General features: G+C 36.9%; 1 protein-coding gene across 1 annotated transcript in view; it reads left to right on the top strand.

The window, feature by feature from the left end:
- The first annotated feature begins 258 nt into the window (after nt 1–258).
- RP1 (RP1 axonemal microtubule associated) overlaps nt 259–18,013 on the top strand; it is a 171,464-nt gene continuing 153,709 nt past the window's right edge. The window contains exons 1-4 of the mRNA XM_050322391.1: nt 259–897; nt 2,234–2,403; nt 5,773–5,774; nt 16,924–17,087. Coding sequence (XP_050178348.1) covers nt 259–897; nt 2,234–2,403; nt 5,773–5,774; nt 16,924–17,087 — 975 coding nt within the window. The remainder of the gene's footprint in view (nt 898–2,233; nt 2,404–5,772; nt 5,775–16,923; nt 17,088–18,013) is intronic.

Raw genomic sequence — 18,013 nt, 5'->3', positions numbered from 1 at the left:
ACTTGAAATTACACCGGAGAGTTTTGGGATTATTTGCAAGTAGGGCTATGCTAACTTAATCTGACAGTACTGGAGTCTTTGTGGAATTTAAAGATAACAGCTTGGATTCATTTAAATGCAATGATTTTTGGCACAACTTTCTGCTGTTCATTTCTTATAAACCTCCTTTCTGCACCTTTCAAAATAAAGATTGTATTATTAATTAGTTATAGGAGAGGTTTTACATCTACCTCCTCTTTCTTGCAGATTGCTGTGAAAATGAGCGAAACACCTTCAACTAGTTACTCGGTGAATCAACCAAACTCCTCTGAGAGTGAACAGAGTTTATCCATGCGCCATTTCAATGTTACTGAGCCTGTTGTGGCAAAACGGATTTGCTTCTATAAGAGTGGAGATCCCCAGTTTAATGGGATCAAAATGGTCGTCAATAGCCGGTCTTACAAAACATTTGACTCCTTGCTGGATAGTTTATCCAAACGGGTCCCGTTACCTTTTGGTGTGAGGAATATCAGTACACCAAGAGGGAGACACAGCATCACCAATTTGGAGGATCTTGAAGATGGAAAATCTTATATTTGTTCCCATCAGAGGAAAATGAAGCCCATCAACCTGGAAAAGGCCAGCAAAAAGCCACTGCCGTGGCAGATCAGCAGGCCTGTCAGTGCTCGTCGTCGAGCTGTGCAATTAGCAAGGGGGAATGAAGATGGATTTGGCCATCGAGAAAGAAAAATAGTAACTCCCAAAAAGATGCTTGTTTTCAAAAATGGGGATGTAAGACTTAGGCGCACCATAGTTTTGGGAAAGAAGAATACACAAACATTTGAGGCCTTTCTGGATCATATGAGCGAGTTAATGCAATATCCAGTTGCAAAACTATATACCACCGATGGCAGAAAGGTGAGAACAAAGATGAGTACTGACAATTTTTTTATGTTTGCTTCTAGATTATTTTAAATTAAAAAGGTTTTTTTATCCATTATAAGCTTGGAACATGGACCTGGTGTAAGATCTGATGTGCTGAATGTCATGTTTCCTTTCTGTACCTTTTCCCCCTTCAGAAGAGCTATTATTTTGCAGGAAATATACCAGAATCTTGCAGTCAGAGAGGTTATTTTATTTTAAACAAAAAGAAAAAACTTTTTTTTCTCTTACTTAGGCCTCTTTCAGGCATGCTCCCAATTCTATATTTTTACCTATTCACACAAAAACTTCCTTAAGGCTTGGTGCTGTTTATCTGTGGGTTTTAATGTTTTAGAAACATGAACAGTAGCATCTAATAACCACTCATATTTTTATGATTGCACAAATGCAGAGTGGTTTGCCATTAATGACTTGGAACTCTGACACTCGGTTGCCTATTATAGTTCTCAAAACGTGGACTGGGTTTTGTACCACGAAACTCAGATGATGCAGCACTATTAATCCACATGGTATTTTAAATACTTTAATCTCACTTAGTGTTTTTTCTGAGTGTTGTTAAATCACAGAATAACACTTATGATTACACTTAACCAGTATTTAGAAAGAGAATTCCAAGCAGAGCTCCAAGAGTTCAAGGGCGATCTCCTGTTTACCCTCCATTTAGTGAAGTTTTGTATTAGGTTGGAAAACTGTCCACATTACCTACAAGTTAGTGAAGTGCAGTTTGTAAGCATTATCTTGCAATATATTTTGGAACATAAATTCAAAACAGTTAGACAATGATCTGAGCACCTTGATGCCGTCAGACCTGCTTTGAATAGAGAGTTGGAGTATATGACCTTCAGAGGTCTCTTCCAATGTATATTATTCTGTGTTCTATTTGTTTGTGAAAGTATGGGTCAACTGCTTGTAGTGTATTCTGAATTTTTTCTCCAAATATGTCTTCATATATTTACCTGCCTCTAAATGCATATTTGCATTTCATGGCTATGAACAGTCACTGTGCAACAATGAAACAAAATTACATGTGCAAAAACTTAAATTATAAGAAAATTGTGGTCTGGATTCAGGTTGCTTCTTGAAGTCATTTTCCAATATATTTATATAACAAGATATACCCCCGCATATATAGGAATTGCCTTATAGGAATTGAAAAATTAATTCCGTGCTGTGATACATATTTAATAGTCTGCTGCAAATGAATGTAGAGACTAAGAAGTGAAGATATTAAAGCTTGAAAGGGATGAATGTCTTACATTATTTTTTTTTACTACCCAGGCAGAAAATTTTATGTTACTTTTTTTTTTTCCAGGTTCCTAATCTTCAGTCCCTGATATTGTGCTCTGGAGCTGTAGTTGCAGCAGGGAGAGAGCCTTTTAAACCAAGCAATTATGAAACTCTTGGGTATTTACGACCTGCTAAATTGCTTGGAATTGGAAATCGTGTGTACCCAAAAGCAAATGCCAAGTCAGAAAAGAGTAAGTACTTTGAAACTGATTTTCATTTTATTAATTTTTTATCTCTCTCGGCGTAAGACATAAACAGTAACAATCTTACTAGGATCAAGGATGTTCAGAAAGGCCAGTTGAAACTGTTTATATCTTCTATGACTCCTCTATAAGCTTAAGAAAGATCAAAGTGTTAACTTTCTTTTTAAAATGTAAGTTTCTGCAAAGTACTCAGCTAGTACAAATATTTTGTTTCTGACAGACTTACTTAGAACATGGATGCAAATCTATACTTCATTTTAATTCACTTGACTGTCACTGTTATAAATTTTTTGGTGTCACAGTTAATCATGACACTGGCAGGAGAGAAACCACAGGCTACTTCAGGCTCTTAACTGACTGAATTTCTTGAGTGAAACTTTTTTTCAGTTTTCAGAACTTACCTTAACAAGTGGAGTTTTGGCTTGTCGTGACTTACACCTCTTCCCTTGTCCCATGTTCCACATAGACAGGAAAACCTGTCTATTAATCCATCCACTCATAAATTCATTGTGTTTTTGAAGCTGCTTTTGTCTAAACAGAATGTCATCTGTTCCCATATCCTCATGGCTATGATGTATGTTTTTTGGATAAGTTTGGGAAAAGATACGCACTTTCCCTTTGATTACTCACAGAGTTGTGCCACTGGTAAGGTCAGTGGATGATCAGGCACATGAGGAACTGTTGGAGAGAAGCCAGGCTAGATGAATAGCCTGAGGCTGAGGGAAACAAAATGCTGTGGTACCAGAGGTTTAGGTCATGTGGGAATCCTTGGCATCAGAGTATTCTGTAGGGCTGAGATACTGTCTAGGGGGAAATTTGATTAATCCAGAGGTACCTTGTACTCTTGCTACAGCTTCTGCGCTGGAGAAACCAGGGAACACTGTAATTGTTACTATACTGGGACTTTCCATGGTAAACTTGACAGTGTAGTGGAGCACACTGATATATAAGACACTGGATTTCCATTTACTTGAAGGAGTTTCTTTCATATTCCTCTCACATAATTATGTCACCACCAAACTATTAATTTTAGCTTTTTTCAGCCCTCGTGTACTTTGACCTGTGCAACTTGAGACCTGCTTGGAGAGCATAACTAGTGAGTCAAGAGAGAATCAATAAGAACATTTTGAGAATGAAAGTTCTGCAGAAACAAAAAATCCTACCCAAATTTTGCTTTGAGACAGACCGAGCCTTGCAATGGTAAAAAATGTGAGTTGCTGAGAATTTGATAAGCTCCCTGTTTTAATTCTTAGTTAACAGTAATCACAGAAAGAGGGAGGAAAAAACAACCCTCTTCTTTGTCTGAGAACTTCAAAATATCCTATGTAGGAGACGTCACTGATGATGTAAAGGGAAAAAAAAAAAAATTTCAGTCTCTTGGTCCCAATTCCATTTCCTGAGACAGAGAAGGTGAGATTTTCACTTTGGGAAGCATAGGTTCTGGTCTGTGTTAGATGAGTTAGTACAAACTTCTTTCTTTTATTTGTTTCTTGGTAAAGCACATGCCTGAGAAACTTGCAAGGCACTTTACCTGAAGTTACAGAAATGTATCTGTAATAGCAATATATTGCAGTGAAAGTCTTGACATGAGAACAGTCAAACAAACAACCAAAAAATCTTAAATTCAAGCAATCCAAACAAGTTAATATTGGGTAGTTAAAATATTTTTCTGCAAGTGAAACCTGTCCTTTAAATGGTGGTTCATAAATTTAGGTATCAGTGGCAGTTTACAGTGGCAGGTACACCCACCTTGGAGTTTCCCTTGCATGTGCAGAACATCTTGGAAGACAACAAAACTTTATCTCGTTCTTTTTTCTCTCGTCTCTTCAGTGACAATCCTTAGACAGAGAGATATGATATATTTTTTTAAAAAAGTCAAGTTATTGAAGAGTAATCAAAACATATTGTGGGAATATATAATGTGTATGCTGTCACATATTTGGGCCATATTCAAAATTCACTGAATTCTGGAAGTATTCTCATTGGCCTTGATGAGTTTTGCATCATTGTCTGCAGCACTTATGCGTAAATGTGTTTCCGAATGTCATGATTTAAGGTCAGATTTTATAAGGAGTTCAAGAACTTCAATGTTTACTTCTTATATAAGGTCAGTCCAGGGGACTGGATCTGAACCCTTTATTCATGTGTCAGTGACACTACATGGGGTAGTTAATCATATACCGTAGATTGTTGGGTTAAGCCCAAGGAGATATATATTCACCTTGACTGACATGTTTTAGTAAAACCATAAGAACTAATAGGAAATGATATATTGAAGATCGCTAAAGCATGAAGAGGAAGCAAAGCTGGTAGCTCAAAGTCCAAAAAACTGAGGGCCTGTGAATGCCTTAGGCTTTGGAACTTCAAATAAGACTACAGTTCTGGCATTAGAAAGAATCTATTGTAAAATAAAATTAAGTGGAAAAGTATTTAAATGCTTAATTATTTATTAAAAATGTCTTTTATTTCTCTCTCTAAACAACTTCTTAAATGGACATCAAGATTAATCATGTTTTCCTCTGTACTTACTAATGAAAAATAAATAGAAGACAAAGTGTGTAAAATGAGCACACTTCATTAGCATTTTTGGTACTAATTTTTCTCCTTTCTTCTTTTCTCTTTCTTTGTTGCCTGTCTGCTGCCTCATCATCTGGATCCTTATCCATGATATTTGTCTGCTCTGCTTTCCAACTACTGAATGAATTTGTGTTCTTTCAATTGGTAGTGAGAGCTGAAATGGACTCTAGCTCAAGATCTCAGATATTCTCTGTTTCTTCTGATAAAGGATCCAGCAATGATAACAACTCAAATGATAACAACTCAGATTCTTCATATGCTCTTGACAGTCATAATGGGATAGAAGGAAATCAGTCAGTTATTGGTGAAGACTTATCTGTGGCAAAGTATCAAGATGACATTGAAAAATCTGTTCACCTTAATCAAGATGGCACTATCACAGTGGAAATGAAAGTTCGATTCAAAATTAAAGAGCAAGAAACCATTAAATGGACAACAACTGTAAGTCGTGCTGGCCTTTCTGATGACAAAAATATCTCCATTTGCAATTCTGAAATGAACGTGGAAGACTGTTTATCCAATGTAAATGCATCAGAATGTATAAATCCAAAAGATACACCATTTTTGAACAGCGACAATAAAGAAGGGGAAGACTCATTACAGCAAACCAATGCAGAAGTGTCAGACAACGAATCAGAGTCTGATTTAAAAACTGCTGATTGTAATGTCTCTGATCAGAACAATTCTGCAGATCTAGACACAAGCAATGTACCTGAGGAAAATAACAGGCCTCGCTTTTACAGGCCTCCCACCCCTGGGCCAAGGCGTGTTAGACAAAAGAAAGCAGTAGTTGAAAGTGTCACCTTGGTATCTGAGAAAGAGGTTCAAGAGAAGACAATAGGACAGTTTTCCTACAGTGAGGAAATACAGAATGGAGAAAAAACATCTGAGTATTGCATGGTAGCTCATTCAAGCAGAAAAAAAGCAAGTGTCAGTAATCCAAAGTTTAGTGAGCTGAATGGCAGTGGTTTATTAAAGCTTTCTTCAGAGAATATAAAAGAAGAAATGCTTCTTAAAGTAAGCCACAAAAGCAGTGATTTAATAGAAACCACAAATAGGAAGACATTAGAAGCACATGATGAGGAGGAATTGGTGCAGAATATGTTGGAGAAATCAGCTGTGGGACAAGGTGCATATAGTAGTTTAGTATCAACCACCAAAACAAACATCAGTAGTTTCATACCAACATCAAAAATTTGCCAGACAGCTAGGCCAGGTTCAGCAGATCACATCCATAAGTCATGTGATTTTAAACAAATAAAAAGATCACTGAGTTCTTTCATTAGATATTCAGAATTATGTCAGTCAAAAGAAGAAATAAACTGCAAAGCTGTTGATGTAATACCTATTTCTCAAGATTCAGTGCATTCAGCCTGTCCTGGACACAGCCAAATGAAGGTGACAGTACCTCCATGTAGTAAGGGTCCTACTGAGAAAATAAATACAACAACTGGATTCTTTCCTACTGTTACTGAACGTGAGAATCAAATCAGTGTCAGGACTGAATCTGTGATGACAACACAACTCGTTGATAACAGCCAATCTGTATCATCCCTCACTAAAAAGAAGAAGAAGAGAAAATCATCTAGTTTTTCAGATCAAGGTACATATGAAAATCAAAAAGATCAAGAAATTTCAGGGATAATTAAAACTGAGGGAATGCATATCACAAGAAAAACCATACAGGATTCCGCAACGGAGGCTATGGATAATTATTCTGAAATGCCTCAGAAAAAAGAGTCTGAATTTTTAATGAAAACCAGTGATGGGTCTGTCAATGCAGACAAAAGTATATGTCCTGAAGATGAGTTGTATCACCAGCAGTCAGTGGAACAAAATGGATCATCATCTAATAATAAAAAAAGAAGTAATAACAAGAAGTTGGCCAAGGTAAAATTAAAGTCAGGCAAAAAAAGTAATGTTGTTTCGTCTGAAAAGGGTGAAGATGGTCTAATGACAGTTAATTCAAACAATGAATCTGAGCACAGTCAGGAAACGCTGAACATGGAGAAAGAAGGCACATATATCATAACCAAATCTTTCAAACAGACACCTAACACATCAGTGACTTTAAAGCCATTGTCAGAAGTGCCAAAGAATCTTAGCTTTGAAAAACAAAAGGAAAAGAATAATTTGGAAAATTTACCAGCAAAGAAAGAGAAAAAGCAAAAGGCAACCAAGAAAAATATAAGTAAAATTGCAAAAAACTTATATATGTCAGAGAGTGCCATTACACTAGAGGCTCTAAACCAGGAGGGTTTTCAAGAGGAAGCTGGTGAACATTCACTTGAAAACTATGTCCAATCTTGGCTGAAAAAATCATCAAATTCTGTCTTACCCCCTATAAAGAAAAAAGAAGGGACTGTCGAGAATAGCTGTGCTTGTTGTTTTCCTGAAGAAAATACCAATACTTCTATAGATAAAGAAACAAGATTTATCACAAATAAAGTGCATATGACTGGAAAAAACCATCTGGTTGAACATAACCTAACCAAAAAAATTTTAAAGCCTATTGATGAATTAAGAACTTCAGAAGAATCAGCAAAGAATTCAGGTGAAACACAAACTGAGTCCTTAATTCACACTAATACAACTATAGTAGAAGCAGCCAAGTACTCACTAAAGTCAGAATTTCATCAGGATGGTAAACCACACTTGTTTCATGAAACACACGACAATGATAAAAAGATGGAAGAAGCTGATATTCAAGATACCAACCGATGTCAAAGAAAAAAATCTGAAGTTGCTGTTCAAGTTGATTGCACAATTGTTAATGAGAAAATTGGAATTGATATTCAGAATAATTGCATGTCTAGCATGTTGCTGAATGAACTACAATCAACTTTGTTTGGTGTCCAGAAAGAGTATAGTGGATGTATAGGAAAAGCTTGCAGCCTTTCAGGTCTTTCTCCTTCAGCTTTTGGTTCTTCTTCTAACATCCTCCTAGCTTGGCTACTGGTACTGAATCTGAGAGAAAGTTTGACTGGGACAATCACAGATGATATGCAAAAAACGGCCTGTAGCTGTTCTGAAATATTTACACAGTTACAACATCTGAAACAAACTACAGTTACAGAAAAAGCCGATGAGCTAAAGGCTGTCTTCTCACATTTTCAACAATCAACAGAAAATAAGTTATTACACTCCAAGAGAGAACTTGACAAGGAGGACTCTCCACATTATCATGAGAGTACACCCACATCCGAAATTCATAGTGGTAAACATTTGCATGAACATGAAGAATCAGTTGAGCCTTGTATTCCAATGTACAGTGCCAATTCTGAAGAAGCTCTAAAATTATCTGGGGAGTTAGAAAGCTGTTTCGATATACAGAATGATCTTTGCAGAGAAACGGAGACCTTAGACTTGATTGCTCCCAAAACACAGCTTGATGGTCAATATTCCAATACTGATTCACATACCTGTAGCCTTGCATCAGCTTTAGAGACTCCTGAAAGAAATGAAGAAACGCCTGATAACCTCTATGAAAAAACACAAGTTAAACCAACTGATACATCATTTGCTAATGAAGAGTCAGAAACTTCAGTAGAACCTAACTCAACAGTTCATAGTGTAACTTCTAATGATAAAAATTATATTTTAGATCAGGATATTTCTGAATTAGAAGGTGAAAAAGATACTCTACATGTTACTACTGATAAAAGTGAAGATGAGGATGTTGATCTGCAGTCATCAGGTGATGACAAAACCACCAAAAACCAACTTAAACTATCTGCTGATACCTCTGTAGAATATAATAATGAGGATTATTCTGTACAGGATGAAAAGGAAGATGCAGAGACTTTTGAGGAAAGCTCTGAGAGATTATCTACAGTCTCTCCATTATCATTTCGTTATGAATCAAAGCAAATTACAGAATATGACATAAGCGAAGGAGAACAGAAATTGCAAGTAGAAGAACTGGGGAACAAAATGTGTTCAGACACTTCTCAATTAAAAAAATGCTTAAAAAGTCCTGCAACTTCAGACTTGTCAGATTACAGACCAGATACTGAAGAGAGTGAACATAACTGTCAAACATCCAGTGACTTGACCAATGAAAGTGGGGAGGAAACAGTACTTGAAAAACAATATAATACTGGCTATGTAAAAAGAACTATTGAACGACTTTATGGTAAGACAGAAGCTTCATTTAAGCCTGACTATCACAAAGGATTTCCTTATATGTCAAAAGTATTTCAAACAGATACTGAAGGATTCCACTCTGCAGTGGGAGAAAAAATAGTATATTTCTCTCAAGAATCTATGTCTTGTTCTGCAGAGAAATCATCATATTCTTCGCTACCATTACAAGAATATCCAGTAAACACAAACAAAGATGACAGCATATCGAGAAGAGAAAATTCTTCTTTAGCAACAGCACGATCTACTCTTAACAGAGAAGAGATAAATTATAATAATGACTGTGTAGGGGAGTCTCCAAAGCAACACTGTCCACCTAGCACACAAGCTAGTAAAGATGAAGGAATATTGATAGATAAAGGCAAATGGCTTCTCAAAGAAAATCATCTGATAAGAAGATCACCACCTGAGCGGATTGGAATGTATGGTAATTTGGATACAACATCAAATGATAGTGATGAAATTCCATACTCTCACTTTGGAAATCTGAATCAGTACCCAGCCCTCGATGAAATCTCTTCTTCAGAACTTGAAGACATGGTTAAACCCCCTGAAAATCTTTGCAACTACTTCAATATGCCTCATAATAGTGATTCAGACCCATTACAGGATGAGTTAAATACAAAAAGCAAACCTAGCTGGAATGGTAAGATCCTTCCTGCAGAAAACAAAGAAAAGGTTAAATCATCAGTCATGGCAGCTTCTACTTCCACACAGGCTGATACCAATTTTCCAGCTTTTTCATCTGTAGAGTTTAGAATGCCTGATAACAAAGTGCATCCGTTGGAAAAGCCTTTAAATGCTGAACCCGTACAGTCTCAGCCAACTGATGTTAGAATTGCTAACAGAAGTGATCTTCAGGAAGAAGACTCTCTGGATAGACTCCATGCTATATGTGGCCAACATTGTCCAATACTGATGGTAACAGTAATACCAATTAATGAGGAACAGAGAGGATATGCTTACCAAAAAGCATCTGATATTGAAAACCAGCTGGGTCCACATTTGCTGGCCAAAAAGAGCAAACATTTAGAAGGGTCAGGTGAAGATTTAACAGACAAAATTAATCATGTGACTTTGAAGAATAACTCTATCAATAAGATTGCCAATAATATTTTTAATAGGTTTTATGCTGATAACACCTTAGATTTTATTAGTAACTTTGGAATACTTGCATCTTCAACTCTGAAAGACACAAATAATTTACAGAAGTTGCATACTACAGAGAATATAAATGTAAAATCCATGGAATTCAGAAATTGTCAAAACAATGTATTCAAACACATACCCGGTGATCTCACAATAGGCATAAACAGTGAGCTACCTAATGGAAAGACAAAAATGTGTCAAACCGTAGGAATAAGTCTCACTCATATTGTTGGAGAAAAAATTTCTTCCATGTTGGCAGATCCAGCAACAGACTGTCATTCTGAAACATGTGACACTTCATTAAATAGCATTGAACATAAAGCCTCTGAAAATGAGAAAAATGAAAATGCCTTTCCTACAGAAGAAAAAGAAGACGAAGAGGAAGAAGACAAAGAAGAAGAAGAAGAAGTTTGCTTTTGTACAATAAACAATGGAAACAGTAAAGATGAGAAAGACTTGTAATAAAGATCTTGGAATTTCTATAACATTAGATTAGTGAAAACATCTTCAGAAGAACCCCCACATAATAAACTGCTGAATGCCACACCCAGTAAGACTCCCAATATGAATACCTAGATAAATATAAATCACAATTGTATATCATTACTGACATTAAAATATTACTTAAATTTTTATGGGAACCACGATAAGAAGAAAAGCTGTTCTTCTAAGGCAATGATTTCTTGATTAATAGAGAGCTTTTCCCTGAAATATTACATGTTAAGAGGTAGTTACATACTAATCATCCAATTTTAGAGAAATAACTACTGTTTGTTAGAACAGAGAACTGTGATTTGAAATACCTACCGAATTTTAAGTTAAGATTCCTATATTTCATGACATTTGAGAAGGAGTTGTTTGAAAATTGTCTTTCAGTAGAAATGCTTTTCCTGGAAAAAAAATCAACTGATATGTTTAATTTGAAATGACAAGTAAGAAATACTATTCAAATGCTGTAATACAATAGCAAGTAGGAAACAAGTCATGTTAATTTTATATAGATGTACATTACTAAATTGCTATTTGAGTTTTTAAGAGACAACTGCAGAATAATTATGTGAGTAAACAGATTTTTTAGTCTGTATCTAGGATCACCCAGACACCAAATGAAACTTGCCTCTCTTACCCAGAGGGCACCAGAAAAGTGGCGTATTTAGGAACTGAGAAGAGAGGCTGTTTGTCAATGGACTTCCTGGCTCCTCTTGCCATATTTCCTTCTGAGGCAGCATCACTTACTTAAAATTGTTCTAAATACATTACAAGTTTTAGTTGTGCATTGTTCTTTAACCTTCTTAAAGACTGTCCATGTGGTTTTAGCTTTTGTTTTGTTTTGTTTGTAAATATGTTATATTGTGAGAATCCAAGGCATATGCAATATGTTCCAGAATCTTCCCATCTGTTATTAGAATAATTTTGGATACCTGTTTACAGAATTTTTTTAACATTACATGTGCATCGTAAACACTCATATATGGTTTACAATTTTCAGTAAATGACTTTAAACATAAAATTGGAAAATATGTATATTGTGGTTAGGCAGAATGTTTCAGTTTTTCAGTTAGATTTTAATTCCTTATACTGCATGGTACCTTGCTTCAATGTCAATGAAATTAGAGATATACCTGAAGAAAAGTGTTACTTTTCAGCTAGAGAATGAGAATTTGTCCATTCTCTACTCTTGGAGGCTGTGTCTAGAATAACTGCCACGTACATGCTGTGATAAGCTGTGGGTCATGATCCTTTGATTATCCAGATTGGGGACCTAATAAAAGGCTGATGCAAATTCTTTTGGCTCAGAGGCTTTGACTGTCTCCATGTGGGACAGAAAACACGTGGAGGAAAGAAGTTGGAACTGAAGCAAAAGGTGTTTGCAGTACAGGTAGGAAACCTAGAAGCACTCTTTTTAGGAGTTCTTTTTAGGAGTCCAGTGGTCCATATATTTCCCCATAAATAACTGTTATGTTTCTCTTTGAAGAGTGTATTCTATGTAATAAACTGATGTTGAAACCCTAAAGCAAGATATATTGTCTAATATATTTTATACCAAATAGCTGTGTGTTATTTTGTATGCTGGCCTTGTTTCTGATGTTCTTCTGTCCCTCTCCAATTTTTTTTGTCATCCTCCTGCTCCAAGTGAAGAATCTGAATGGTACTTCTTCATCCTTTTACATGTTGATACAGAAATAAAATGTATATTTGGAAAATGAAGCTCAGAGTTACTAGAATCCAATTGACTGTCATATAGCATTCTGAGTATCAAGTTTCTATGCTGTAAATAATATCTAAATGTATAGACAGACAAATTAACAGCTATGTCTCCATCACTCACATCACTTTCAGATTCACAGCACCCTGTACTGCACCTTAATTTTTCAGATCAAGGTTCAAGAGTGTTTACTTTACAACAGTTACTGAGAGTTACTGAGCAAACTAAGCACTCAAAGGGTGAGATGTGAGGTATTCCCCAAGGCTGCAATTACCAGAGACCACAGTAATGGGTGAAAAGATTGTTATATTAACTGAAAGACTTGGTTCTGATTTCAGGATGTTAACTGAAAGAGAAAGAATACAATGGTGACCTCAGAGCTGGACAAAAGATTGACAGTGAGATATACCATATTGTCATAGGTTTTACATATTCATTGATGGTTCAGGGAAGATCACAGAATCTTAGAATCATTTACATTAGGAAAGACTGAGTCCAGCCATTAACCCAGCACTGCCTAGTCCACCACTAAACCATGTCCCCAAGCGCCACATCTACCTGTCTTTTAAATACCTCCAGGGATGGTGACTCAACCACTTCCTGGACAGTCTCTTCCAATGCTTGACAACCTTTTTGGTGAAGAAATTTTTCCTTACATCCAGTTTAAACACTCCCTGGTGCAACTTAAGGCCATTTTCTCTAGTCCTATCACTTGTTACTTGGTAGAAGAGACCGACCTCCACCGTGCTAAGCCTATACACCCATGTATATATATTCTATATACAAAGGTAAAGAATATTAAATGTCTGACATATGCAGATAAAATAAAATTGCTTTCATTAGGTAAGATGGAGAAGGCTGAAGAAAACCTCACAGTGTTGGTGACTAGAGCAACATACTGATTGACAGAGGGAAACAACACCACAAGAAGTAACATGAGCTACTTTATATAGGATAGAAAACAATTTAGCAAACGTTCAAGGAATTTATATAGAGCATGCCATTTTTGAGAAGTGTCACGGGTTTGAAAAGAGATGTTGGAATTTTTTTCTGAATGCAACCTCCCCTGCTGCCTGTTTCTTCCAGGATGAGGTTGGGGACAGATTGGAGCCACATATGCAGGGCAGCACAGGAGTGGGGTGAGGGGAAGATCCTGTAGGAAAGCACAGTGGTGGTGGGGATAGCTGGGAAGTCTGTTGTTCAGGAGGCTTTCACTCTCTTTTCCTGAGAGGAAGTTTTTTTCCTCACGGGACACCTCACAGAGGACCACTGAGAGAAAGATACACTGACCCATCTCAGACCGAGGTATAGAGAGACACTGACCCATCTCAGACCGAGGTATTCTGCTTTTCAAGACTACCAACAGCAAAAGGACTTGTGTTTTTCTTTCATTACTGGCTTCAAACACATGTGGCTGCGAGCAGCTTCCTGAATTGCCAGGACAGTCCTGCCTTTTCCCCCACCCCTCCCCAGATTGCCGCAGCTTTCTTCCACCCCTCCAGGGGATTTGGTATTTTGTTTTGTCTCTTCTGAAAGTTTTTTGATTGCACCATTTGATGTTTATTCAGATTTTTGTTAATAAAAAGTTGTTTCTTTTCCACACTTCCACCTGAGGTCTCTTTAATTTTTAAGTTGTAATCTTGTTAAACCAAGACAAGAAGAAATTCAGTTTTTGTCTTGCCATTGTTAAAAAAGAAACAGCCACCATAACATAACACAGTCCCAGGAAGTTTCAGTTAATCTAGTTTAGTGCCTTGCTAGGAAGAAATCTCACAATTAGGTATGTAATTCCGTATAGTTACAAAATCTCATTTTAAAATTTTTCCTCCATAGTCACCACAGCTTCCACTAGAGGGATGTTCCAGGGCTTGAGTTCTTTTTCTGGTATCTGTCTTAACTGTTTCCTTAGTTTCCATCCTGTGAGGTAAACCACACGCAGGTATTTTTCCCAAGAATCACAAGGCAATGGAAGGATTAAAAAAAGGTTTATTTCAGATGCAAAAAGGCAATTTCAGGGGAAAAAGGCAATGGCCCTCTTTTTCCAAGGCTTTTTGTATCTTCTCTCTCTCTTCCCTCACCTTCTCTGGCCTGAGGAGGCCTTGTACATGTCTGCAAACATTTTCTCTGTGCATACCAGGGAAAGAGAGAGTTTGCACACAGCTTCTCCCTGCAACTTTCTCTGAAATGCAGAAGGAAGAAAAAAAAAAATCTAACCCATTTGAGAAGGCATTTTACAGTCTTTCTAGGCAAAATCAAATTCTAGCTTTCCACCACAAATTCTTCTGAAATTATACTTATCCCTACGCATCCTCAGCCTAGTGATGGTTAGTTTATGTGTATGTATCCCAAAGCCATTATTATAAGCCATACTTAGATATGTCTCTTCCTCCTCAATATCTGTCAACAAAATCAGACATTCTCTTAACTTTTTCTCCTACATAAATCCATTTCCTCTAATCATCATGGTTGTAATTTCTGAAATGCATAAGACATTTACTTGGAAGGAAAGAAAGACAGTTCAGTTGTTTTCTGTAACCCTTTTATAGCCCTAATGTATGAAATATCATTAGTCTAATCACCATGTTAATCTACTGCAAGAATTATGGGGAATACTTAATGCAATTTCCTTACCTTATGTCATGGGTTTAATCCCAGCTGGCAACTAAGCCCCACTCAGCCCCACTTGCTCACTTTCTCCCAGCAGTGGGATGGGGGGGAGAACTGGAAGAGTGAAAGTGAGAAAATTCACAGGTTGAGATAAAAACAGTTTAATAGGGAATGTAAAAGTCAAACACATACAAGCAAAGCAAAACAAGGAATTAAATCATCACTTCCCATGGGCAGGCAGGTGCTCAACCATTACCATGAAAGGCAGGTTTCATGGGGCATAACAGTGACTTCAGAAGACAAATTTCACCATTCCAAACTTACCCCTACCTCTTTCTTCTTCTTCCAGCCCTATATGCTGAGTGTGATGCCATATGGTATGGAATATCCATTTGGTCAGTTGGGAGCAGCTGTCCCAGCTATGTCGCCTTGAAACTCCCAGTGCACTCCTAGCTCCGTGCTGGCAGGGCAGTATGAAAACAAGAAAAGGCTTTGATGCTGTGCAAGTGCTGCTCAACAATACCTAAACCATCCTGTATTATCAACTCTGTTTCAGAACAAATCCAAAACCTAGCTCCATACTAGCTACTATAAAGACATTTAAGTGTACCCCACCAAAAACCAGAATACCTTAATGAACTAAATTAAGACAAGAGGTCAGGTACATCTACCTAGAGTAGCTTAAATGTTTTATTTTTATGTTTATTTATATTTTATACTTATGCTTATACTTATTTTTTCAGTTTAATGTGTTCAAACTACAACAATTTCTGCAATGATCAAGTTTAACTTGTTGATAAGAGTATGCCTCAGTGATATGATTTCCCTTAATTCCATGCCATTGGTATGCAGCTTCCACTGAATGAATGGTTTAGGTTGGAAGGGGCCTTAAAGAGCAGGTAGTTCCAACCCCCAGGCCATAGGCAGGAATGCCTTTCACTAGACCTGGTTGCTCAGAACTCCATCCAGCCTGGCCTTAAACTCTTCCAGAGGTGGGGCATCCGCAGCTTCTCTGGGCAACTTGTTCCAGTGCCTCACCACTCTCACAGTGAACAATTTTTCCCTAATATATTTTCTAAACATGCCCTCTTTCAGTATGAAGCCATTACCCTTTGTCCTGTCACTCTTGTAAATATTCTTTCTCCACCTTGCCTATGGGTTCCCTTAAGATACTAAAGAGCCACAATTAGGTCATCTCAAAGCCTTCACTTTTCCAGGCTGAACAAACCTGATTCTATAAGCCTTTCCTCATAGGAGAGCTGCTCCATCCCTCTAATCCGCTTGTTGGCCTCTCTCTGGACTTGCTCCAACAGGTCAATGTCCTTCGCGTGCTGATAAACTTCAGTGAATTCCAAACAAGTTGTTACATTTGTGTAGGCAATCACAACTTTGCAGAGATACAGATTCTTTCTTAGAGGTCTTTTTTAACAGAGATATTTTGCTTTCAGAGACCCTAATGTTTGACGTGAGGAGTGTCAAGGCTATCATTACACAGCACTGCACTGAAAAGAGTTGATAGATCCTAAGTAAACAGAAAGCCATATTTAATAAAATGTAATGAAAAAATTTAAATCTGTGTTTGAAAAGCGATCTGCGTTCATGCAAATCTGACATAGTCATATGGGACATATGGAGTAAAAGATGTGAATGCAACCTGACATTTCTTGACATGCCCAACACAGTAAACAATATTTGTCTGGTGTAATTTAGTGAAACACATATTTCTGCATTCATTGGCATGATATTATTTAGAATTTTGATTACTGAAATGCATTTTGTTTAAGAATCTTGAGTTTAAGTAATTCAGAGAGTCTTTTTATCTTTTGGTAGCTAGGAAATGGGATGTGTCAGTCCTCACCAGTGATCTGCCATCTGCAGGAACAAGCTCAAAGGTTTATATTACATTGTATGGTGATCAAGGCAGTTCGGGTCCTATTTTTCTTGATGGAGAGAAAGAAAAATTATTTCAGAGAGGCAATGAAGACATCTTCACAGTAAGTAATATATACTCATTGTATTGCCCTCTTGCATTCTGACAGATCATATGACATTTCAAAATCTATGTGATGAAAAGACTTTTTTTTGCGTGGTACACATATCTAGAAAAGATAAACAGGAATTAAATGCAGAGCTAAATTTAGTATCCTTTCTCATTCACTCATCCAAAACTGATTTGATCCAACATATTTATTATCTGTTTAAGAAGAAATACTGTTTAATTTACATAGTGTCCAAGAAAATACCAAGAAGTATAACACAACAGATAGTTGTTTGGTTTGAGAATTTGAAACAGGTCTACAATATTAAATATTAAATAAGGAAGTGAAGAATTAGGATATGGAGCAAATTTCTAACTTTGTTAAATACCTGTTGCTTTATTGAAATAATGCCAAATTTTAAACCTGTAATAATTCTGCTATCTGCAGCTGGTTCTGCTCACAGACCCACAAACAAATTCCTTCCTCATCAGTCTTATGGCATGGTGATTTAAGTGACCCAGAATAGATCCCTTATCACAATCTACATAGTTTGAGTGTATATATGGAATTGTCAGGGATTGTCTCTGGCAGGTGTCCGCTATAAGGCCATATGACAAACAGTTGCTTTCAGTATTAGTACTCAGCAAGTCCCCTTTCTGAGAAAAGGTGTTTAATGGCAGCATTGTTGAAGATCTCACCTTTTCCACAATAGCCTCGTGGATGTTTGGGATGCAGAAAATGCAGGTCTTTGATCTCTTCAGCCTGATGGAGTTTCTCAGAAGAAGCACTCCTGATATAGTATGTCATTGTCCATCTGTGATATCAAAAAATCCCAGAGCGAAAGGAGTAGATAAAACAAGTAACCAGGCCCCTGACAGATAAAAAGACCCTCTTCACAACAGATATTGTTGGCTGTTTACTGTTGTAACTATTGCAATAAT

The sequence above is a fragment of the Myiozetetes cayanensis genome, unplaced genomic scaffold, assembly GCF_022539395.1.
Source record: "Myiozetetes cayanensis isolate MyiCay16 unplaced genomic scaffold, myiCay2020 scf1, whole genome shotgun sequence".
In the NCBI taxonomy this organism is placed as follows: domain Eukaryota; kingdom Metazoa; phylum Chordata; class Aves; order Passeriformes; family Tyrannidae; genus Myiozetetes; species Myiozetetes cayanensis.
This window is presented reverse-complemented; position numbering and strand designations above follow the sequence as displayed.